Below are 23,960 nucleotides of genomic sequence, written 5' to 3' on the forward strand. Positions count from 1 at the left end.
CAAAAATGATGATATGTCAAGAGTGAATCAATGGATTTTGGTGATTCTGGTCTTAATCAACGCTGCTTTTCTTAGCTTAGAACTGGCTCGATTTAGGATTAAATTGAGTGTGCAGTTTTTAAGTTATTTGAATACTATAATGAAGGGCATCAAATATTTAATTTGTAATTGCTTACGAGCTCGAAACGCATCTCACAATTAGCAGGAAGGAATCTTAGAGGCTGGCCGTGATAAGGTCAAACAAATTAAGCACTTTTTTGGTAATTTTTACTACTTAGTCACACTTAATAATAAGGACTTCATCCTGAAAGAATTTTGTGGAAAATTTAATTCTTCACGGAAGTGTCGTATGGAATTTTACACAAAATGGTAAGACATCCGCTCAATGCAAGCTCGTGTAAGGTGTAAGCATTTTTATATAATTTTTTTAAATCGAAAAGTTATAAGAACTAGTGTTATTTGAAACAAAGATTTGTTGAAATAAATAATAGGTATAATCCGAATGAATTGAAAAATGTTTTATGCCATATTATAATATGAAAATTGTAAATATTTCCGTTTATTTTTATTTCCTTAATATTGTAGCAATAATCATAAACCACGTTGTATGTTCATTCATCATTCATTCAAATTATTTCTCAAAATGTGTATGACGTTAAATTGTTTCTCTGATATTTCTTGATTTATTTTTGAATAGTCACTCTTCAATTTTTATATATTTCGTTGAAGATGCAATTTGTAAGTGTTTTAAATTATGTTCCTGATAACAACCCGACTTTTTGAGAAAATTTGTAAAGATTTTCTGTCGATGATATCAATAATGGCGACACGTTCGTTAAAAATGTAGATCCACGTTGCTACATTTTCAAAGATAACTCAAGCGAGTTTCATGTCTTACTTCAGACCAACTTGGTTGTTATACAATTAAAGTTTCGTCAAAATACTTGACATAAAAAAATTGTTATAATTATTCTCAAATTTGAACTTGGAAAAAAAAAAGAAAAAAAAAAAATGAAAAATCAACAAAACACTTACGAGGAAAAAAATTTGGCACGTTGTGCCCCAAAGAGAGTTTGGCAGAGAATACGGTTGGGGATTGCGCATAGATGGATACTACGTAATTCACACTGACATCCAGTTTGCACTTGATCATTGTTTTGGTTCCAGGCGGGAATATTTGAATCGTTACAACGGAGATTAATTATTCTAAAATACGTTTGAATGATAACAATTTCAAGAAATATTAACATCATCGTTGTATTGTGTAATTTGAATGAGAAAACTTTGAATTTCAAGAGCGACGTTATACTTGTAAAGCTGCTGGGTTCAAGCAATATCCTATTGCGATATTTTTTGTCTACATATAACAATTTTTTAAAGAAAGAGCGAAATAAAAACGTTGCTTCCGAAAGAAATTCCCTGATGCGTTCTGGAGGAAAATCACAGTATTGAGTGAGTAAATGTGCGTTCAAGTTGACAATATATCACGGGGATGAAGAAGATGCATCCATGAACAAATGCACAAAAACAACAGACAGGTGATCTCGTGACTGTCGCATCACTATCTGTTTGACGTTTAGTCGTCAGTATTTTGGCATACGGAATAAATAATTTATATCAAGTGTTATGAGAGAAGAAGTTGCGGTTTTGATATTTTATACTTTTATCCTCGCTGTTCACTGTGTCAGCTACAAGATGGTGGACAGGAACAGTCCGGAGGCTACCGAAGGACCGTATCATGGTAGGTAAGTGAGTCCTTCATCATAGACGGCTCTCTATATTTACCGTGTTTGAAACCGTCGTGCTGTAATTGCCGTAGTAACTGTCAGACTCACCCTCCTCTGCATTCGATTACGTATTCAGAGGCCACGATGATGTGTAGTAGTCAAATTGAGATCAAATCCTCGCGCGTGTATTCGCTACCAATGAATAATATAATCAAACATTCCTCAATCGGGAGTTGTGTCCACTCGGGGTTTGTAGGAGGTCGATTACACGTTTGAACGAAAAATTTATTCTGGGTGCTGATGCACTTTTACGAAATGTTTCATTGATTCGATAATAACACTGCGGATTTTTAGAATTTTGAATTGAAATCAAGTTGAATTTCAATGCCAGAAAAATTGGTGGGTCATTTTGGTCAAAACTCTTGCAAATTTCGTCTTCATACTTCAAAATTATATTGTAACTTGAAATGTGTACAAGGTGTGAGGATATGATTCGTTCTTCATATCTGAGATCGGAAAACGCATTTTTGTCTCAATGACAGAACTTGGTGTGCCAAAAATTGAATTGTTATAGTATTATGTATTGATTTTAACAAAAGATTTGGACTGTACATCAGTGCTAGAATTACTTTGACTCTTTACGAGTTGAACTATAAAAAGTGGAGTTCGTTGAATTTTGAATATTCATCAATTTTAATAACTATTAAGGGAATGTCAGACCTCCGTCGAATACATCGAACCACATTTTTCACAATATCCAATTTTTCTCATTGTCAGTAACGAAATCTCTTCAAACTTTGGCAAATGATAGGGCGCAGAATGATTGAAAATATCTGATTTAGCTGCAGTATCGTATCGTAACGTCAAATCTGGTGAAAACTAGCTGCAAATACTTGAACGTTTCCATGAATCTTCCGAAACTTTTTCGGTTAACACGTAAGCACAATCATGAGCCCAATCATCTCCGAAAATGTGGAAAGATTTTATTACTTTGGAGAAGGAAATACTGTAAAAAACGATGTATCATATTTGACGGAGGTTCAAAATCCGTTTGAAGACTACTCTCCTTGCGTCCATATTTCAAAACCGTTAACAAGTTCGCCACACAAAAAGGTGTACGAAATGAAAATCAAGCCTGAAATATGAGTCTGAAAAGTAACAATCGCAAATGTCTTGAAATAAAAACGGCAACATCCTCGCTTCGCGTAGAGGAAGAAGGACTTTGGTCGCTATGGGTGGTTGGTAGCAACGGTAATGGAAGGAGAGCACGTTCCGAGAAGAGTCCCTGCGTGATATCATCGAGAGATTGACTTTGGCGTCGTCTGTGGGCGCCAGCCGGGTGTGGTGCACCTTTTGCTGACGTATTGTGTCTGAGGGCTAAATTAGGTTATTTATTGCCAGCTGAATAAGATCGAAGGGAGCAATCAATGCAGCGTGTGGTGAGCAGGCGTCGTACGGACATCGGGAGGAAAAACGCGGGCTCGGTCAGACTCGCGGTCCATGATCCGCTGGCTCCGTCTTTGTCTCTCTCATTGCATCACCGAAAGCATCGCGCACCGCCGGCCGAACTTAGCCCGAGCCCTTTGTACGACCGGACAAAGGAACAGCGAAACCAGGAACGTGACATGCGTGTCAATAATCGCATGATGCATCCACGTTAGCGCAGGACACGTGAGCCAGGAAGTTTTCTCTAGGCTAGGCACAGCTGAATTCATCATTGTTCCCATCCTTGGGGGAATTATTTCACTCACGAATGTATTTCTTTCACTCGCGAAACGGTTTCACGTACGTATATCGGTTGAATTATTACCGGTGTTGATCTTATCTGCTCGCTGCAAGCTCAACGTATCAAGAGAAGGAGGACAGTGAAAAAAGGAAGCAACGTAAAATATCCTTTCACTGTGAATCCAGGACGAGTATAATTCGAACGTAATGAAAGAAAGCTTTAAAAGCTCGGAACTTACCTCTTCTTGTTCCATTTTGTCCACAAATATTTTTCTTTCGTCGGAAGTTAGTTTCACTTTCAACTGACTCTTCGTATCTTGACATTTATTCCCTCGGTTAAGTTAATTCTTTGAACTTTCAAGTTTCGAATAGGTTCTTAATTCAGGTTAGTTTGTTGAACTTTACAATTACATGTTATGATTTGAGTTCAAGTCAGCTTCTTGAACTTTCAAATTCCTCATTATTTTGTAGGTCGATGTTGATTTGTTGAACCTCACAATAACTGAATATTATTTAAGTTCAAGTAAGCTTGTTGAACTTCTATTTTCTTCGTCATTTTTTAAGCTAAAGTTGATTTATTGAAGTTTAGAATAACTTACCTTGATTCAAGCTAAACTGAGCTTGTTCAACATGCAACTGCTTTATTATTTTATTAGTTTGTTAAACTTCAGAATCAATTCATCTGATCGCCATTGAGCCCAATTAATTGAGTATTCGATTTCCTCACGGTGCTCTAAGTTCAAGTAAGTTTGTTCTGAACTTAAGATCGACCTATTACGATCTAAGTTTAAGCAAGCCTTCCGTACTGTAGAATTTCTTCACCGTGCTCCGACTTCAGTTAATTGATTTGTTGAACTTCGGCATAAGCTACTATAAATTCCTTCAAAGTTCAAGTTGACTTTTCCGACTTAAAAATCTCTTGTTATATTCTACATTCAATTTGATTGTTTATTGTTATGAATGAGGAATGTGTAACTCCACGAATCTGTCAGAAATTTATTGCAATCCGTGTAATTTTCCAATTACCAAGGCAGATACACGCGGGATGTCCACAATGCGGAGATGCTGATACCGCGTCGAGTGACAGAGGACGGCAGTTTCCTGACGTTCAACTTACCCAATTTCTACGATCGTCAGGAGCTTGAAGCTCGGAAAAAGCGGGCAGCCGATCCAGATGCCGCGGCTGATGACCTGTCCGACCACAAGCTGCACTTGGTGCTTCCATTCAACGGCGCCGATCACCACGTCGAGTTGACTCCGCACCACGAGTTCATGTCGCCGGAATTGGTGATGGAGACTCGAGGCGAAGGTGCTCGCACTAACCTCGACAATGGCGTACGATTCAGAAGAGCGGACGATATGCAGTGTCACTACAGGGGCCATGTCAGAGGTCACAGGGATTCCAGGGCAGCACTCTCTCTGTGCGATGGTGTGGTTAGTACCGTTCATCTGATTTCCGTCCACCTTAGAGCTGAGGTGCATCAACTCGATGGCGTCTAATAAAATTCACTCAACTTCAGAGAGGCTGATTATAAAAGGCTGAACTCTACCGTGAATATTATAATTCAAGTAACTCTACAGACCCCGATGGTAAAACAGTTGACTCCTCTGTAAGCATGGAAGATAATTGTTTTATCATCGGGGTTCGTAAAGTTACTTGGATTATAATCGTCACGCTAAAGTTGGATCTTTTATAACCAGCCTCTCGAAAGTTTCATCAATTTTATCAGTGGCCATCGAACTGTTCTGTAGAAATTCGAATTGAACCCACCGCTCTTGGTTATGTATACAGCGAATTGGTCGAGATAGATGCATTGCCCCCAAACTGTGCAATACACCTATTTAGAGCTTTGGATAAATCAGAAGGTTTTCATATCGTATAACTTGGGGGGATATTTTTTCGCGAAGTTAGTAGTCACACATTTAATCAATCTATCGATGGTGCACCATTGCGTACGCTTCAGGAATCCTGTGTAAATTCCACGCTTACACCAAATAGTCAACTTCATACCGTTTACTTTTGAATCTAAGACGTATTTACATCAAGCGAAAAATTTTTTGATTCGATTTTTGGAAATTTGCATGCTTAAAATCGTTGTTTTAATGTGAATTTATTTTAATGATTCGTTGGTGGTAATTCGTTTCCTTGAATTGGTGTATGCAAGTCAGTATGCATTACGTCTCAGCTCTTTCTACCATTAAAGTGTTACACAACCTTCTACTTCAAATTCATACCCAGTGATCTGCGTAGATAATTAGATCATAATTCACATAATAAGTAACTTACACTATCTTCTCGTTGTGCGGATTTCACTACTCTGCAGATAACATCTGATGAAATTTCATAAATCCTCTCTTCATTTTGAATCTATTGAAGATACGACTAGTGTTATAAATTGTATGAAATTTCTAACCTTGTATCCAAATTTATAACTCATAGAAAACAGAATTGATGTTGGCCAAATTTTGAGCAATCTCTCCCAATTCATTGTTTCTTTCTATTTATTTGTTTCTCTCTCGCTCTGTTCCAAAGTTTCCTCAGACACCCGGTAGATCTCCTTGAATAAATTTGAATGTATTTATTTGCTTTGGCGAACTTATGCTGCAGCCAGCTTCTAGATGAAGTCAGTCAGTGTATTCCGATTAGCATCACGTTTCAATTCTGAATTTACGATCATCCGCCGCAGTGAATTGGCGACATTGTGGAGCAATGCGTCGATCTATATGCAAATCATCTTATTAATTTGCATGCGTTTAAGATGTAATAAGGATCTTGCGTGAAGAGAAGCGCACTAAAATATCCACGGAGAATCGCTTTTGCGCAGTTGATATACCTGTACGCTCAGCCGTATCAGACGACGCGTATAGTCAGTGATCAAATGATGAAATGAATTCACTTGCGGGTGTGGTTTCAATATAAGTATATAGGCCTGATACAGTTGAAGCCACGCTGTATTTCAAAAAAATTATGAGCATCACTGTAAAAAATACATCCTAATCTCTTATCAAGGGTACAGATGTCTGACCTTCTGAAAGCTGGAAAATATTTTGTATCTGTGAAGATCTTTTCAAGCTGATGATTGGGACGAATAATATCGCAGAATCTTCTTCCGAAACTGCAGTTGTCATAATTAGACTTTCATCAATATCTAATTTCTTCTTCCTTGCCTATTGGTGAAAATATACCGAATAAAACTATTGTTGGCAATATTTTTCGCCGAGAGTTGCAAAATCTCCCTAGTGGTATTATACTGGAAACTCACAATCAGTTTGAAGTGATTCACCATCGTCAGGGGACAACGAAATCTTTTGGAAGGCGTGATGCTGTTGCTTGGATACAAAGAACCATTTTCAGAGTGGCATACCCTTGTTGAGATGTGAGAAATCCTTTCTTGAGTATAGGCATCTTTGTCGGGATACGAGGAACCGCTATTCAAGCTTTTCAAGCTTTCCACCTTTGTCGCGATGCAAGAGATATTTCTCTTATTTCGCAACACCGTGATTATGATCTGGATGTGAAAACCTTGACGATAATGTGTGTCCTAATCGATAAAATCACCTGGACAAAATCATTAATGAACTTGCGTTATTCAGATGTTAAAGTCTGAAGTCAAAGAGACGCATTACTCGGGCTTCCATTACACTTACAATAACAAAATACGAACGAATTAATTAACCCCGAAAACTAACTACTCTAACTTTTATCCAACTCGTGAGTACCGCGTGTATGCTGCAGCTCGGCTCTTAACCTCTGGAGACGTGAAGTTGCATGCACTTATACAACATCCAAAAGCTCGACAAGTACACCATGAAACTTTCGAGAAATGTCATCGTCAGACCGTGTGTCACCTGCAACTGACATTTGGGTAATTTCAAGGGAATCCGGTTGCTCGTACGAAACCCGAACATTACCGCGTCTGCCGAAACTTTTTTTCATATTTGCCCGCTGATTAAGACGTAACTCCAAAATACCAATGCTTGCAAGAATTCAATCGTTGATTCATAACTTTTTGATACAAGGTTTAATTTAGCAAAAGCGATTTGACTCAAGCGTAAAATATACTTTTTTGAGAGATAAAAATGAATAGTAAACTTTCGTCAATTTTCATTTCTTTGATGAGATATTGTTAGAATTACTTCAGACAAAATAAGTACATGAACAAGTATAGAAACTTATTTTGCATACATAATCTCGAAAACTATGCATGGCCGACTGTTGAGTCGCGAATAATAACCGCGAATACTTCAGTGAACGTATGTTTGACTGTTCAATGTAGGCTGGATACTTGCATACGGATCAAGGGCGTTACTTTATTGAACCAGTGAGCCAGGCGGTCCCTGACCGAGAAGGCCAGCACGTCCACATGGTTTACCAACGGAAAGCGCCGCACGAAACCCTGCATCAAACCGAGCGGAGCAAACGTAATTGCGGAACTAGTGGTGAGAGTTTGATGTTATACCTATATTTGAGAGATTTGTGTTCCAATCTTTATTTTGCAACGAGCTGCCACGTTTGGAATCAGACTGGAAGTGCTAAATCTGAAACTCCTCTATTTGGAAAGAAACATTAATCGTGGCGTCAGGCGATTAGTTTTGCCAAATCAACGTCAAATATTCTTCCATCAAACTGCTCGACTTAAGAGAATACAAATTCAATAATTGGGAAATTCGCGTAGGTGTATTCCGAAGACATTTGACAAACTTATTGAACAGTATTCACTTTGTCCCAAGAGAATCGATACATTCTCTTGGCAAGTACCTCAAAAAATAAGAACGTGAGGCCATTGAGACTCTTTGATTTGAAGTGTTTGTTCTCGGGACTAAAATGTTTGTATTTTGTCAGTAGGAGAATTTTTTCAACAGAATAGCCCAACCTTCATTGTTCCAGACGATTGGGAAACAGCCTGGGCTGAGCAGTTGGAGAAAAAGAATCGACGCGATAGACTTGCCGGTAATGGAACGTTCGAAAAGAGAACCCCGTCAGCAGCTACCCACAGTATCCACCGCTACGTTGAACTCACCATAGTATGCGACGAACGGTTTCTGAAGTACCACAAAAGCATAGACTACGAGCAATACGTTCTGACAATTCTAAACATGGTGTCCGACTACTACCACGATTCCAGCTCTGGGAACCAGTTGGACGTAGTTGTGGTCCGAATTATTTATCTGGAGAAAGAAAAGGAAGAGGTAGGGTCACAACCCACGTTATGTAACTGCGATCAGCCTTTACATTCGTTTCGACACACAATTATTAACGTTTTAAAATCATATAATTGCGAACCGAGAAAATCGATGCAGATTTGTTGTCCACCTTTGTGAGAAAGAAAGATAGACATTGGATAATGACTCAAAAGCTCAAAGGTCAAGGTTGTGACATTCCAAGTGTTTTTGAAATGCTTACGCATTATGAATCAGTCAGCACAACGGTTGACATAATTCAATAGATTTTTTCGCCTTTCTCCGTCGCAAACTTTCCCTGTGAAGAGTGTGGCGAATTTATTTTCATACTTTATGTCCGTTGTAAGACACGTGTTATCACCTTCTATATAACCAATTTGATGCGTGCTTTTAGATAGATCTATCCATTAGCCCAGAAGCTGAGAAGACCTTGGACAGTTTCGCCACTTGGGTTAATAAGATGAATCCAAAGGACACAAAGCACCCCAATCACCACGATATCGGCGTATTAATCACGAGGCAAGCATACGATCATAATTATTTGTATGATCTTAGTTTGATCAACGTATTTCATTATTGTGTTCAGTGTTTCACTAACGAGTGTAAGTCCATACCGTATGGATTACTAAAACCAGTAAAAAGTTGGAAAATTATTGATATGAGTATGTTCCATATTTCTTTCTAAAACAAGAGTTTTATTCCATGCCTGGCTGAAGTTTTGCTCCTTTTCGAAAAGATCCCAGCACAATTATTTTATTCACCGTATTAACTCATCTGTTTTACTGAACAAGTACAAGACATTCCAGTTTATCTTTTGTCGAACACTTTGTTTATTCACCCAATCCATCTATTAATGACTCGCAGATACGATATTTGCGCAAGTGATGAGGCAGCGTGCAATCTCTTAGGTCTAGCTTACGTGTCAGCGGCTTGCGACCCTCCAAAGGCTGCGTGTATCAATGAAGATGCTGGGCTCATACTTGGCATAACCGTTACACACGAAGTCGGACACAAGTTCGTATATATACAATATCTCAGCGGTACAGCACTCTACTTCAAAATAGTAACCATGACTTTCAACTGCATTAATTCTTCAACAGTTTGGGATGTTCCCACGATACGGTTGAGATTAGTGGATGTCCACCGCAAGACACATCTGATAAAAGTTACTTCATTATGTCACCGATAGTCGATGTCTTCACCTTAAGATGGTCGCCATGTAGTAGAAAATTTCTCACAACCTTCGTAGAGTAAGGCGTGAATGTACCGGTGGCCTTAGATGGGGCATTATTCACCCATAATCAGCAATCTTAAGCTTATGTTTACAGGACCTTAGGTGACTGCCTTCTGGACAATCACAAGAAGCCCAACGCAAAATACAAACTCCCTGGAATGCTTCCCGGTGCTATGTACGACGGGGATTTTCAGTGCAGGTTGATGCTGGAGGATCCTGAAGCGAGTGTGTGTGAAAGAACTGAGGTGAATTGGCAGCTGGACAGTTGATTGTGTCTAACATGACTTGTCTAAGAATTAATCAAATGTGCGCATGTTGGTTTTTAGTCAATATGCGAAAGTTTGTGGTGCAAAAAGAATAGTAACGCCAAATCATGCAGCTCAAAGGGTGCCCCAGCAGAGGGTACTAAGTGTGGAGAGAACAAGGTACCGTAAAATCAGTTCAATGGCACTCAATTAGTCTTCACTGGAGCGTAATCATTTGTACTTACGGTTTAGTGGTGTATCCATAAGAAATGCGTTGAGATCGGCAAGCGACCATCCGCTGTGCACGGAGGATGGGGTAAGTGGAGCAAGACGAGCGATTGCTCGAGGACATGTGGTGGCGGCGTGAAATATAGTGAAAGAGACTGTGATAATCCGACCCCGAAGGATGGTGGACGGTACTGCTTGGGAGAGAGGAAAAGGTTCAGTACGTGTAATACGCAGGTTAGTAATGGAGTGTGTCATTCAGAGTCCATTGATGCGAATGAGACGCCAAGTTATATCCTCTTAATGCTTTCCAATAGCCTTGCGATCCGAAGAAACCGTCCTTCAGAGCAGCGCAGTGCACAGAGTTCAATACACAGAAGGTTATGCCCGATGGGCTTCATACTTGGATACCACATCCGGGTCCTCCTGAAGCTCCGTGTGCCTTATACTGTCTTAATGAGAAAAAAACTTATGTTAAACTTGCGCCAATGGTTAAAGATGGAACTCCCTGTGAGCCTGGAACGAAGAATCTGTGTATCGGTGGAAGCTGCGCAGTGAGTGTCGACTTCAATGCTTTCCGCAAATTGGTCAGATGCATGTCAAGTTGTCTGCAGTGCATACTTAGGTTGCGATAACAGGTTGACGGTGGACTGATTTTCATCGGTCACACAAGTAGTATTATGAGCGGAATTAAAATAAAATTCTGAAATAATTTAGAAAGTTGGCTGTGACTGGGAGATATATGGGGATGCTCTCGAAGATCAATGTGGAATCTGTAAGGGTGACGGTACTCAGTGCACTCCAGTTGAAGGTGATTACACGGCGACTGGAAAGGGCGGTAAGTGAACAGGCTCCGTCGAAATGCAGAAGAAAATGTCATTTCTAATTGATTCTGTGATTATTAGATTACCAGAAGGTTGTGACAGTCCCAAAAGGAAGTCGGAATATAAGATTTTTCGAAAAAGCTCCGGCAGACAACAGTTTGGCCATCAAGCTAGAGAAAGGAAATACATACATACTCAATGGCGATCAGTGAGTGAATTTTGTTTGAGCCGTCGAGATCAAATCGGCTTTTTAATAACATAGTAATGCGAAATGTCAAAATGAATAGCCGTGAGAATAGAAATGGAGAATATCCTTGTGCTGGCGACATAGCGGTATACAAACACCCTGAACCTAAAAAAGAAGAAGTCCTGATCAAAGGCCCAATCAATGATGACATTCAACTGCAAGTACGTCATAGGTCAAAATACTTTTCTTATATATCGATACCGTTGCAACAGTGACGTACCTGAGGAAAATAACTTCTGTAGCAAGTACTGAAATTGCGCCCCGGTCTGAAAATCGATTGTCCTTTAAGGAGAAGGTTCCGTGCACTTTCTAGTTATAAGAAATACCGGTCCTAGCGGTTTCACGATGATTTTTTTTTTGGGCTTTATTCGTGGTTGCATCAAAACAATACCCCACATTTTAAAAAAAAAATGAAGAAATTTTTGGTGAATTATTTATTATTCGTTTATTTTGTATATTTTTTCTCACGAAGAATTCATTATGCATTTAATGGAAAATATGTATGAAATAAATAAATTATAAATAATACATCAAAATATCCGCAATTTTTTTTTCAACCACGGGGTAGTTTTGAGATGGGAAATTTCGTCTAAATTTTTCACCTAAAAATCAAAACACTGTAATTGCCGGTAATTGTTTCCCGGGGCTCCTGATTTTTTTACGTACATGAAAACTTACTGTCTAAAAAATGATGCATGGGATTAATGATATCTTCATTCATTCGAAAGATTACGAGTCATATTATTCGAAAAGTAATTCTGTACACTTTCGCTACGACAATCTCTTTTTCCTTGTATTTCTAGAAGGTCATTACCATAACAATTTGTTAAAAACTCAAAGTCTGACCGTATTGTCATAAAGCTACCGAAAAAAAAAGTTATCTCCAACTAAGCAACTTCTTTCAAACATGCTTGCCATACCGTAGATACGTCACTGCGTTGCAGTTAGAAAAATTATTCATCAACTATTGCCTCATTTTTCTATCCATGGCAGTATGTCTTTTACAATCCGAAAGTCAACCCCGGTGTTCACTACGTGTACTACGTGCTAAACGGAAAATCTGGAGGGAAACCGCAATATCAGTGGGATTTCTTGGACTGGGAGCCATGTAGCGCGAAATGCGGCGGCGGTACTCAGGTAGACGAATTCCGAACTGGTCCATAAATTTAAGCGACAGCTTCTCGTTGCAATTATTATTTGTGTACTGAGCAGTTGGCGCAAGCATCTTGCATCGAGCAGCAGAGTGGACGAGTGTCCAATTCATTTTGCAAGGACATCAAACGTCCAGAGCCCAAATCCAGGACGTGCAACACTCAGTCCTGTAAAGCTAAGTACGACAAACTGTTCATGCTACCGAAATTCATAACAAATTGATACCACCAGCTTGTTATAAATCACTCGCTTGGTTCTTCCGTTCAATCACATAGATGGCGCGTAAGCCAATGGAGTCGATGCAGCGCGTGCGGAGGGAAAAAAGGGCAACAGCGTCGAAAGGTGCAGTGTGTGAAGCCAGCAGCCCATCCCGGGGGTGAAGATGTTCAGGCTGAATTGACCGCTTGTAAAGGCCAAGTACCAAAGCAGTCACAGAGTTGCACAGGAAATAGAACGTGCAAGAAAACGTGCAAGAAGACGCGAAGCAACGTGTTCGAGGAAGGTGACGCGACCACTGGAAAACCGCAGTCGCTAGAAGAACAGCGAAACGCCATCGACAAGCTGGTGGACATGGGCATGTCGCGGTATCTGGAGAAGACCAATGGCGAACGTTATCGCGGCAAGTCAGAGAAAAGAAACGTCGCGGCTGACTTCAAGCATCTGATCGACGATTGGGTCGCTCCGTCCAGTGACGCGGGTATCGACGCTGGAAACAACTGTCCCGGAAAAGGATCCGCACAAGCGATTCTGGCAACGCCAAAACCCGGCAGCATCGTCAAAGACAATATACCATCCAGCAATATTGTCGTGCTGGAAGCGCCCATCATAAATAATCAACAATCCTCGAATATGTCCGACCAAGCATTCCAAGAGGAAGGAGACGAGGTTGGCTCAGAAATAGACACCAGTCATGAAACGGTATTCAAGGGTTCTGAGGCAGCCAAGCGATTGCAGAGCCCTGAGCATCATGATGGTGCTGAATCTATGGGGTCTGCGACCAACTTACCGAGTGGAGGTTAAATATTTGGCATTGCTGAAAATTCGACGAACGCTTCGCTGTTGGCTGTTGCCAACTGTGTTACTGGAGAATTTGTGAAAGAGGTAAACGATTCCTGCTTTGTTTTCGACATGCCAACGCTCGTTCACAATTTTACCCCCCATCCGTTTTGTTCCGACATTACACTGAACCATGCTGGAGCTGCTTTTAACAACAATTTTAGTTATTGTCATTATTATGAGGAGTTTTTTCTCTCTTATGTCATTTGTATTCGTTGTTGATCGAAATGTCATTATAATAAAGATTCAGACTTATTGCATTTTTGGTTGAATTAAACAGATCTTTGGTAATAATGTATGAGTTAATTTAATGTAGGTTACTGGAGGATTAATTCTGTTATGTAGATAAATTCATGCTGAACTGTAGTTATAAAAAATCGTACCATTACAACGGCATCAACTACACTCAATAATTTTGTTTAAAATCTCGTCTCTAAATCATGGCATGTAGAAATGCTTCCTACCTCTATAAAAAAGAGAATTAAATGTACTTGAGAGCTGTGTACAATATCTAGTTCGCAAAATCTCACTTCGGAACAAGGTGGGAATAATTCGAACGACGTGCGAACGGTCGTTCATATGACCACATATTTACAAGGTAATCAGGATTGGAATCCCTATTGAGTTAAGTCAGCGTTAAGGAGGTTCTGACGACGCGTGGCCCTCCTCTTGGATCCGTTGGATATATTTTACCGCATCCATTCCAACAAGAGTGAAGTCTGTCTCATTGGCCTTCGGTTGAGGGATGAAATCTTTGGGAAAATTGACGATATTGTTGTTCTCGTCTCGTTCAAGGATTATAGTAAGTGTTAAGTTCTTGATGTCCTCCTTGTCAAACACCACTTGGCCCTCCTTTATGTTGCTGACGCTTCTCGATGTAGTCTGACTGTCACTTTGATCGGTCCTCTTTTCTATAATTGATGCGCGATCATTCGTGTCTGATTGTTTCTGATTCGTTCGAAATTCTCCGAAATCTCCTGCCAAGTCAGTGTCCATCTTTGAACCGTCATCATTGCCGTCAAGTTCGTGTACACTGTTTTTCACACCTAAAGAAGTTTCATCAAGTTCGTCCGATTTATCATGCACTGAAAATTCATCGGCATTACTTTCTTCGCGTTCATCTTCATATTCGTTATCGGCACTTTTATTACCACTATCGCGACGTGTCCGTACGAGACACTGTTGTGTATCCTTTGGCTTTGGGCCCTGGCAGTAATTCTCAGCGATGACGTCCGCTTCTTGTTCACCGTGACCGACTGGCCGAATGCATTTGACGGCTCGCTGTTTTTTGCAACCAGGAGTACAGGGGTTGCATCCTTGCCAATCACCAATCATCCATCTATGGAATGCAGTTCGACGAAGGTAATTAAGGGTAGATTAGTCTTGGTGTGATCATTGATTACGGGATTGCCTATTATATAATGTTAACAATATCAAATTACAAGAGAACTTTCGAAATCTGCTTGGAACGTTAATGAAATAAATACCCTGTAGTGTACAACTCAATTCATAAAGGACACGTAATTAATATCAACCCCTTAGAACTTCTGGTTGACCTTTCCGAATCCCGCTGAGTTTTTTGTCTCTTTTAGTTACACGAAACTCAAACAACTTGAACTCAATTGGAACACTTTTCTCACCTGGGGACACATGGTGCCTGATTGCAAGGTTTTACTTTCTCTTCAGGCTTGGTTGATTTCTTACAGTAAGTATCCTCCACTTCTCCTCCAATCTTTTCCACGCATTTAGGTACCGAAACTGCTTCTCCTGGACCGCAGAGTGCATTACAACGTGTCCAATCGATGTAATTCCAGGAAAATTCAGGCTTTCGAGGGGTTTCTTGTTTCAAACCCAGTGAATACTTGAGGGTGACGTTTTCCTTGGGATATATCTAAACACCCATTTTTCGCACTGTCGATCTACCGTAAAGAACAAAGAGTTTTGCTGCACGTCAACTCACCAGTATCACCAACTCCTCGGATACGGGTCCAGGAATGTTAAGTGCCTCCTGCCTCGCTCTGATCATACCAAGCCAGGCCTTTGAACCCGGAAAATCAAACATGCCCAATCGATTGCTGAAAGTATTGCACTATGGAGACCTCAAAACCACTGGCCGTAGTATATGTGATATGAATTCAGACAAGTTACCCGTCGATCAGCACGTTTTTCGATCCCTTTGTCCTAACCACTATCCTCGCCTTTGTGGGCTCGGTTATCTCCACACGGATGTTCTTAGCCTCTTTAGGTACGTCAAGCAATTTCTTCAGACCTTCAAGCGAGGAAAACTTTTGTATTTTTACGCAATCCCGAACGATTCGGGCGATAATTAACGGAAGCTCTGGAGACTCGTGATTGAACGGCGAACCTACGTGGCTGTTGAGCGATGAATTTAGTCCCTTCTTTAAGAAGGCACGAGGTGCTGTCCCCCTTACAAACTCCGCACATATCTTCAACCGCATTGGATTCCATATCCAAGTCGCAAGGTATTTCTCTGCAGTTTCCTCCGATGCAGACGTCCCGTATTCCCCTGTAGCAAGTTGTGCCATCGACGACCTTTGGCTTGAGAGATGTCAGCAGCTTTGTCTCACTCAGACAAAACAGCACGCAGGGATTTTCGGACGCCTTTAAATCTTGGAAAGAATAAACACGTTTTTACTCTCCAGCCTGATGTATAATCAATTTCACTGTCGAACGAATAAACGAAGCTCGTAAGCACGAAGGTAAACATATTGCTCTCAGATTCCTATAAATTATTCAAAAGATTTATTTCGCCCGACTTTTTAGTAGAATCCAAGAACTGACTCGTCCATAATCTGCTTACCTTTCACACGGCCAACCCGAATTACTCGTTTCTGTACACAATTCGCGATTGGAAAAAAGATTTTACCGGTGAAATATTATAATTCATAACATAACGTTGTTTCGTGCTTGGAATCTGAACCAGTAGCTTATGAAATATTTTGCATGATATTTTTTTCTTTCGCTACTTGATCCCAAATTAAGAAATTCAAATTGTGCTTATTTTGAGGGCCATTGACTATTCAAAAAAACTTTTATGGTGTCTCTGACAATTATCTATTCTTTAGGGATTAAAGTTAAGCTCACTTTCAGGCAAATTATATCCCACCCATTGATGAATTTTTCCGTCCTCCGGAAAGACCCAGTCGTCAAATTCTGCGCACTGTACGTCGCGGAAGGATGGTGTTCCGATCTCACACGGCTTTGAAAGACAGTTTAAGTCAAGAATCAATTGTTTCATAACAAACGTAAAACGGTTTCCAGACTATGCGAAATCAACTATGGACGCTCACTTCAGTCGCGCAAATTTTGTGCCGCTTTTTGATGCCTTGGCATATTTCACCGCCGTTTGAAGGCCTCGGATGATTGCACTTTCTTTCAGAAAACGCCACGCCTGAACCACAAGTCCGCGAACACCGGCTCCAGGGTGACCAGGCGCCCCAATTAGCGTCAATGGCTCCGGGACGTTCACCAATCGGCAGACACTTCATTTGGTAGCACCACTGCAATAGAAGAAAACTTGACTCGAGGTGTGTCAATGTAGACGTCATCATTGTGCAGCAATGAGAGAAGCACGAAATGCGTGATATTTGAAAAGGAAAGTGAAGTTATACTCAGATAGTATGAAAGCTTCTTTAGAGCTTTTGAAGAGTCCGTAAGCTTTTCACTAGAATGCCCGAAACGAAGTTGTTGTTTCTCATTTTTAAACCCACGTCTCGTGCCTTTAACTTTACCTAAAATACTTTATGACTTTACGAAAGCTTTAACGAGATTACTAGAAGCTTACTTCGATGGTATGTTTCAGTCACTTACATTGTTGAAAAAATGCGCAAAACTTGATAAAAGTAATTACATTGTGTGATTGATTGCAGAAAAAAAAATCACGAATGATTTCTTATTGGATAACCCATGAAATTATGAAATGTCTGGATCTGCTGACGCCACCTGGCTATGATTCAGAACCAAGGAGATTCGCAGACGTCGTCAGAGCAATTGCCTATCAGCCGGGTTTACAGTTAAGCTAACCATTCTCCACTCTGGGAGCGCCCGGTGTTCCACCGGCTGAAAAGTCGCTGTGTAATATTTTATTACACACACGGGATACTCACGTGAGAATAATCAGTCGCGTCTCACTTTGCACTTTTTTTTCTTATAATTTTTAATGCTGATTTGCCTCAGGGGGTTTGATTTCTCTGCCGAACACTTCATCGAATCTTTAAGATTTCGTCGGGTTATTTGCAATTCTAATATTCCGCAACATTTCGTTCAATGAATCACCACTCTTGTAATTATATCAATAATACAAAGACATGTACAAAATTCCCGCTGCGTAATTGTCTCGATAAAAATGTTCACGAACTGAAGAACTCATTAGCGGAAAAATCTAATCTGCGTACGTCGAATTCTACGGATGGTCTAAAACGAATTGCGCTGTCATTTGAATTAACTATACTGCGTACGTCAAGTTGTGAATAACCTTTACGTTGAATACGTGTACAGCTACTGGCTTGTGTGATTCTGTGAAAAGTATGAAAACGAATTCATCATCATAAATACCATGCTTTTGCGGAGAAAAATTGTACACGGTAATTTCAATGACAAATCTGATTTTTTTTTTAGATTGTTTTTGGGGGACTGAACGAATTACGCATATTATATTTTCATTAAAATGTTCTGGATTTTTGAAATGCCATTTATCCATACCTACAATATGATCAGAAGTTTTTCTTTCTTTCTATACACAGAGGAGAATGAATGATTTTAGTAAATCAAAATTCTCAAATCATCTGAATGTAGCTTCAATTATATAAAGCAGCTAAATCAAGCAAGATTATTGTGATACGAAATATTTTATATGTTATCTGAACTCTGAATTATTATACCTTTACTCGATAATTCTATTTACGAATAATGTCTAAACGTACCACATCCTAAACAGAGGTTAAAATAAATCTGACATCATTTACAGGTACTTTACTTTTGTGCTTGAAACGATATAAAAAATTGTCAGCCAGTTGAAGATAACGAGGGTCAGGAACCGATCGAGTTTAGGTGGATTACCCCATACATCACCGACTGATTTCAATGTTCCGACTACCGTCTCATCGGAATTCACTCTGAATCGATTCTGAGACCTAAGAAATACCCTTGTAAAAATGGTGGAGTCGGCAATGAAAATGCTAGCATCAATTGACATTAAAAACCAAACATTCGGCACAGTTTTTGTTTGCCGAAAGTGTCCAAGTGAGATTTTCGTCAAAAAGAGGAGAGTTTTTACTATAAGAACGGACTTTGTCGTATTTTCTCTACAGTTAATAATCACGGTAAAAGGCCGAACAAAGTGAAAGGTTTGGTGAAAGAGCAAATTGTCACAAAGGAATATTTCACACGTCAGATGCCTGTAGATCAGCTAATTTTTTTACACAAAGTATGCCGACTGTACGGTGAATTTTTCAAGCATATCCGGTTTCCGTTTTATACCATGAAATAAACTTGTCACATGTTGAGGTAAAGCTACGAAGTGTGATGAAATATAATTGAACAGGATTTGGTTCTTTAAAATATATTGTCTAAAGCATGAATTCATCACTAGCGGTTTTTGTTCAACTGTTGTTGTTAAACCAGAACCTAATTTGTCAGTACAAATGTTTCTAAACCCACACGAATATGTTGAATTATACGAGATCATCTATCTTCAGAATATAAACGAAGAATTTTCATAAACATTAACAATTGAAGAGGATGAAATCGGTATGAACAAGAGTAAAGAGTGTTGTCGTAGACTGTACGATGTCAAGATCTGTAATTTGAAAGTCAATCAGCGTTTAAAGCATGCAAGAAGGGCGTCGGTAGTGGGAATAATAAAGTTGTCAGAAGCACGAGGTCGCCAAAAATTGCGACAAGTCTTTGTTTTTTCGAATTAAGCACTTTTTAGTAATTCACCTTTTTTTCTCCGCAAGGCGTCCCCTCCACAGGAGGTGTCCGTTGTGACAGGCAACCTTTCCCAGGAACAGCGCACTTCAATTCCTGGCAGGTCTGAAATTCAAAGTTTATTCTTTATTCCCAGAGACGCAAACACGTCTTTACAGGATGGCACACTCTGCAGCGCTCCGAGACCGATAAGTCAGTCAGCGAAAAAACTGGCTGCAAGCTTCCGTTTTCAACTGCTAGATAGCGTTTGTCTGCAGCATCAGAATTCATCAGAATCGTCGACTCTTTCTGAGACTGATATTCCGAACAGTTTAATTTACAATAAGTACTTGAGTTGTAAATCGTATTCAAATTTAGTCCATTTCGTCAAGCTTTATCAGATTGGAACAGATTCAGACATTCTCCGATTATTTCAGAAATGTTGAAGCACGGAAAGCTTCGAAGAAAAATGTCTCCACGAGTTTCTCTACAGGGACGTTTTCGAAAAATTTCCAAAGATATTCAAACAATTTCAGAAAAGTATAACCCTTTATCCAAGTACTTGAAGAATCACATATTTCTTTACGGTTTTCTGAATCTGATTTCGCGTATCCACACATTTATGAAAAATATGTGAACACACACAAGAATCAAATTTATCTTTTATTTCATAATTTTTTTTGTGATATATGATTTCCATTTTGTATGTTAAATATTTCAGTTAATATTCTGATGTAAATACATTTTACCCAGTTCTTTTCGACAAACGAGAGCTTCTTACAGAAATATCGCGTTCTCTAAAAAAACAAATATAGGCTTTGTTGCATTATGCTTGGCGATAATTAATTCTCACAACTGATTCTCAATGCTAACATCAAAGAACATTGTGAATTCCAATTTTACGAAACCTCCGCTTTTCATCTCGGTAGTTAAGCTCACTGCCTATGGTTGAACGAATCAAAGCGGCGCAAAATATGTGGAGTGTAAAAGCTTTCAGTTGGCTGCATCCTCCGAGAAAATATAATTTGAATTTGGAACGAATGCGCGTTAGGACAGATGCTCAAACACAGAGCGGAGGCAAGCGTACGTCGCTCCACCGCACAAAGTACGTTTTATAATCTATGTTTGTTCAAGGATTCCGCCGAACAAATGAGGCTGTTTTTCTTCCGTACAAACAAGGTTGGAATTTCATCAAATAAATTCAATCCACATCAGAATCGCACACATACACACACTAACGCACACACACACACACACACACACACACACACACACACACAGACTCACACACACATCTAGATCATCAGCGAAGGAATCTATACTCTGGTTAACTGATCAGTACACTGAAATGAAAAGTTTTATAATAATTCGGTAATCTATGGAACGATATTAGAATATCAATTCAAATCTTTTTTTTCAAGCACAGAAACCATGATCATTCAAGCTTATTAATCGGTTTATTGAACAGTTCTCGGTGATAATTTTGTTTTTATCTGCGGAAATATTTTTAGCACTGGTCAAGAAAGATCATTTGCGGATACTTTTTGAGAGGACATTTTAGTGGTGTGAAAAAGTTATTCGTAGGGTTGGAAGTTAAGTAAATTAAGGCCTAGTTGCTCAAGAACCAGGGAGTTTCTTCGCAACGTCTGTTCTTCACGAAGGTTTTATAGCCGGTAGTCGTGAAAGAAAATTTCCATGATTGTCACAGACTCAACCATCATTGAATATAATGTCTCATGATAACAGACAGAAGATTTCGTCCTGTTGCAAACGTATTAAAATGAACCGAGAAAGGTGAGGTAGGATTTAAAATCTCTCGTTTCAAAGCTAACGAGAAGACTTGAAATTCAACAATCAGCACTCATTTGGGTAACCAAATTTTCATCAAAATATTTGTGTTGACTATAATTTTTTGCCTGTTCAATGTATAACAAAAGTCTTTCATATCAACTGACACATGGTCTCTCAAAGTTCTGGTCAAATTGCTCTATTGCAATGTTTTTCGTTTTTTTAAAACATGACATAAAAACGTCCACCATGTACATAGTTGAACAGAATCGATAGTATCTACTCACGAGTCCCAAATCACATTGGCGGACGTCCTGGCGATAGTAAAGTCGGCATTGGTCATCACCGTTGTACATGACACCGGGTAACATCTTGTTACCAATGAACTGATGGTCCTGCGCCTCGTCCTCGAGGCAGGTGCCCATTCCAGATCTGAACATAGAATAACCAGGAGTGAAGTTGACTGGCTGAAATGAACTAGAATATCCGAGCCGAAATCAATTAAACGCAAAGGTAATTCCAGATACGATGAGGTAACTTGTCCTAAGCAACCTAAATTAGTGTTAATGCAGCGCTGATTGGGAGGAAATTGATGAAATACGAGGAGTCGCGTAGATTTGGGAGTGCGAGTTGGGGTTTCTGGAAAGCTCGATGTATAGCGGTTGCGGAAATTTTCACGAGGATGGAAAGGCAGTCACCTGCTTGAGCAGGGGAGCATAAAATTTGCAATTTCCTTACTGTAAGTACGCCTTGATGCTGCTCTGTGAACATTTGGACCACCCTTTTGTGACGTAAGGATTTCCGGAATACATTACGGAAGTTTCAATGTAACCGTCTCGGTGCACAGTGATTCCTGAACAGCCGTTCTCCTCTTTGGAGTCGTGGGACATGCCAAGCCTTAAACAATACTTGAGGTCAGAGGTCGCGAAATCGCAGTCACAGCCGGAGTGCTTCACTGTACAATGTGACTGTGTGATCTCTCACGTGTGTCCGATTTGATGAGCGATGTTGTACCCGGTCCTCAACCCGTCGTCCTTTACAACAGCCGCACCTTTAACGGGGTCGCAGGTACTTCCGATGGTTGTTATGCCAGTGAAACCGCAGAGGGATTGCGTCAAACAGATATCTATCCTGCCAAACTCCTGATTAGGTAATCACATTCGTCGATAGCTAGTGAAACTCAAAGCTCCCGCACAGTAAGGAACACCAACTGATCATCTCACAGGCTGAGGATGAGTGGCCTCAGGATTGAATCGGGAGGTTTTCTCATGAGTGACAAACATTTTGATGAGCCATATGAGCTATGCTTGTATGATTATATTTTTGATACAAAAAGTTGTGATTCGACAGTTGGTCAATGCTCGTGAGCGGCAAGATTAGACTTGCACCTACTTAGTTATGAGTACTGCAGAGTCGTGGTGATTCGGATGAGTGTCGTCCCCCGGATTCATCCTCTGTTGCCATTGTTGAAAAAACTTCAGTGTGGACTCCGCGTCTTTGTTCACTGATAAATTCATCTATGATATTGTTGGGTTGAGTTACGGTGAATCCAGAAAACGAATGTGGTGCAGATGGTTTTCTTATCATAATTCTCAAGTACTTTAGGCTAGGTGTTTCAACGAATTCAAAATTATTGGTAGTACAAACCTCGTCTTCTTCTACTCCGAGTCTCATAATCCTAACGATAGCTAACTCCATTTGGACACCGAGGCTGCTGTCTTGAAACAACCCAGCAGCCTGTTGAAGAATCCGAGAAACCAAAACGTGTAAATTCAAATAAATAAGTAGAAACATCCACATTACTTGCAACGTTTGACGTGACAGACTCACCATATTGAACAGAGTCAGTACGTAATTTTCTACATCAAAATCCTTGTGATATTCCAAAAGCGTTCGATCTAGAACAACCAATAATTCTATGGTGTAGAACGTGGCATTATTTGGCGTGTCTCTTTCCCGTCTACTCGCAACTCGTTCTGCTGTTTTTTTCACAATATGCTGGTTGACTTCGCACATCGCTTTCCCATTTTCTTCGAAATCCTTGCTCGCTCTTTTATAGACTATGTGAGGATGCTCGATGTCTTTTGTGAAATCGTAACCCTCTAGTGGTTCAATTACGTACAACGAACGTTTCGTTCTGATGTAGCCAGCCTGCAAAACGTTGATCAGAAAATAATTTTCAAACGATCTGTAGAGGTTGCAAAAAACGATCATCTGAACTATTCTGTCCATTGTTCAGAATTCCGTTTTGACTTAGCAATAACGGTTTTATATTATACATAAATAAGGTATGAATGATAGTTTCTGAAAAAGTTTCACTCGATTCTAAGAAATTTGGGTCAAATTTCCCTTTTGAGTTGATGCAATATGATAAATATCTCATTAAAGACCGCGAGTTCCGTAGGAACTCGATGGTATAGTAGATAAATCCCAAACGTTCAATCTCAATTCATTCAATGGCTGCTAATTGGCGATTCAAGTAGCCCGTTTATGTTAATGATCCATAAAGACCTACGTAGAAATATGGAATATAGATGTCCTAAATAACCCCTGGAAATAAAACTGTGAAAAAGCGATGCAAGTTTCTGATTTCAAACAATGAATCACGGTTAAGCGCCAAGGATACAT

The 23,960-nt window shown here is 39.8% G+C and overlaps 2 protein-coding genes across 2 annotated transcripts; one reads left to right on the forward strand and one right to left on the reverse strand.

Moving 5' to 3' along the window:
* The first annotated feature begins 1,695 nt into the window (after positions 1 to 1,695).
* LOC107226273 (A disintegrin and metalloproteinase with thrombospondin motifs 7-like) lies at positions 1,696 to 13,741 on the forward strand. The gene is made up of 17 exons (XM_046735981.1): positions 1,696 to 1,741; positions 4,474 to 4,886; positions 7,730 to 7,892; positions 8,341 to 8,642; positions 9,028 to 9,152; positions 9,498 to 9,647; positions 9,734 to 9,883; positions 9,962 to 10,112; positions 10,194 to 10,292; positions 10,365 to 10,574; positions 10,655 to 10,891; positions 11,055 to 11,175; positions 11,243 to 11,369; positions 11,449 to 11,569; positions 12,402 to 12,545; positions 12,621 to 12,739; positions 12,836 to 13,741. Exons 1-17 carry the CDS (start codon positions 1,696 to 1,698, stop codon positions 13,578 to 13,580), a joined length of 3,423 nt encoding a protein of 1,140 aa, XP_046591937.1. The 3' UTR covers positions 13,581 to 13,741.
* Positions 13,742 to 14,048: 307 nt separating this feature from the next.
* On the reverse strand, positions 14,049 to 22,615 carry LOC107226274 (A disintegrin and metalloproteinase with thrombospondin motifs 6-like). Its single transcript, XM_046735983.1, has 12 exons — positions 22,556 to 22,615; positions 22,317 to 22,474; positions 22,071 to 22,229; positions 21,620 to 21,764; positions 16,928 to 17,137; positions 16,722 to 16,836; positions 15,986 to 16,246; positions 15,765 to 15,885; positions 15,577 to 15,691; positions 15,257 to 15,495; positions 14,768 to 14,955; positions 14,049 to 14,701 (listed from the first exon to the last, which is right to left on the reverse strand). The coding sequence occupies exons 1-12, from the start codon at positions 22,613 to 22,615 to the stop codon at positions 14,253 to 14,255; spliced, it is 2,220 nt and encodes a 739-aa protein (XP_046591939.1). The 3' UTR covers positions 14,049 to 14,252.
* Between the last annotated feature and the right edge of the window lie 1,345 nt (positions 22,616 to 23,960).

The sequence above is a fragment of the Neodiprion lecontei genome, chromosome 3 (genome assembly GCF_021901455.1).
Source record: "Neodiprion lecontei isolate iyNeoLeco1 chromosome 3, iyNeoLeco1.1, whole genome shotgun sequence".
NCBI lineage: Eukaryota > Metazoa > Arthropoda > Insecta > Hymenoptera > Diprionidae > Neodiprion > Neodiprion lecontei.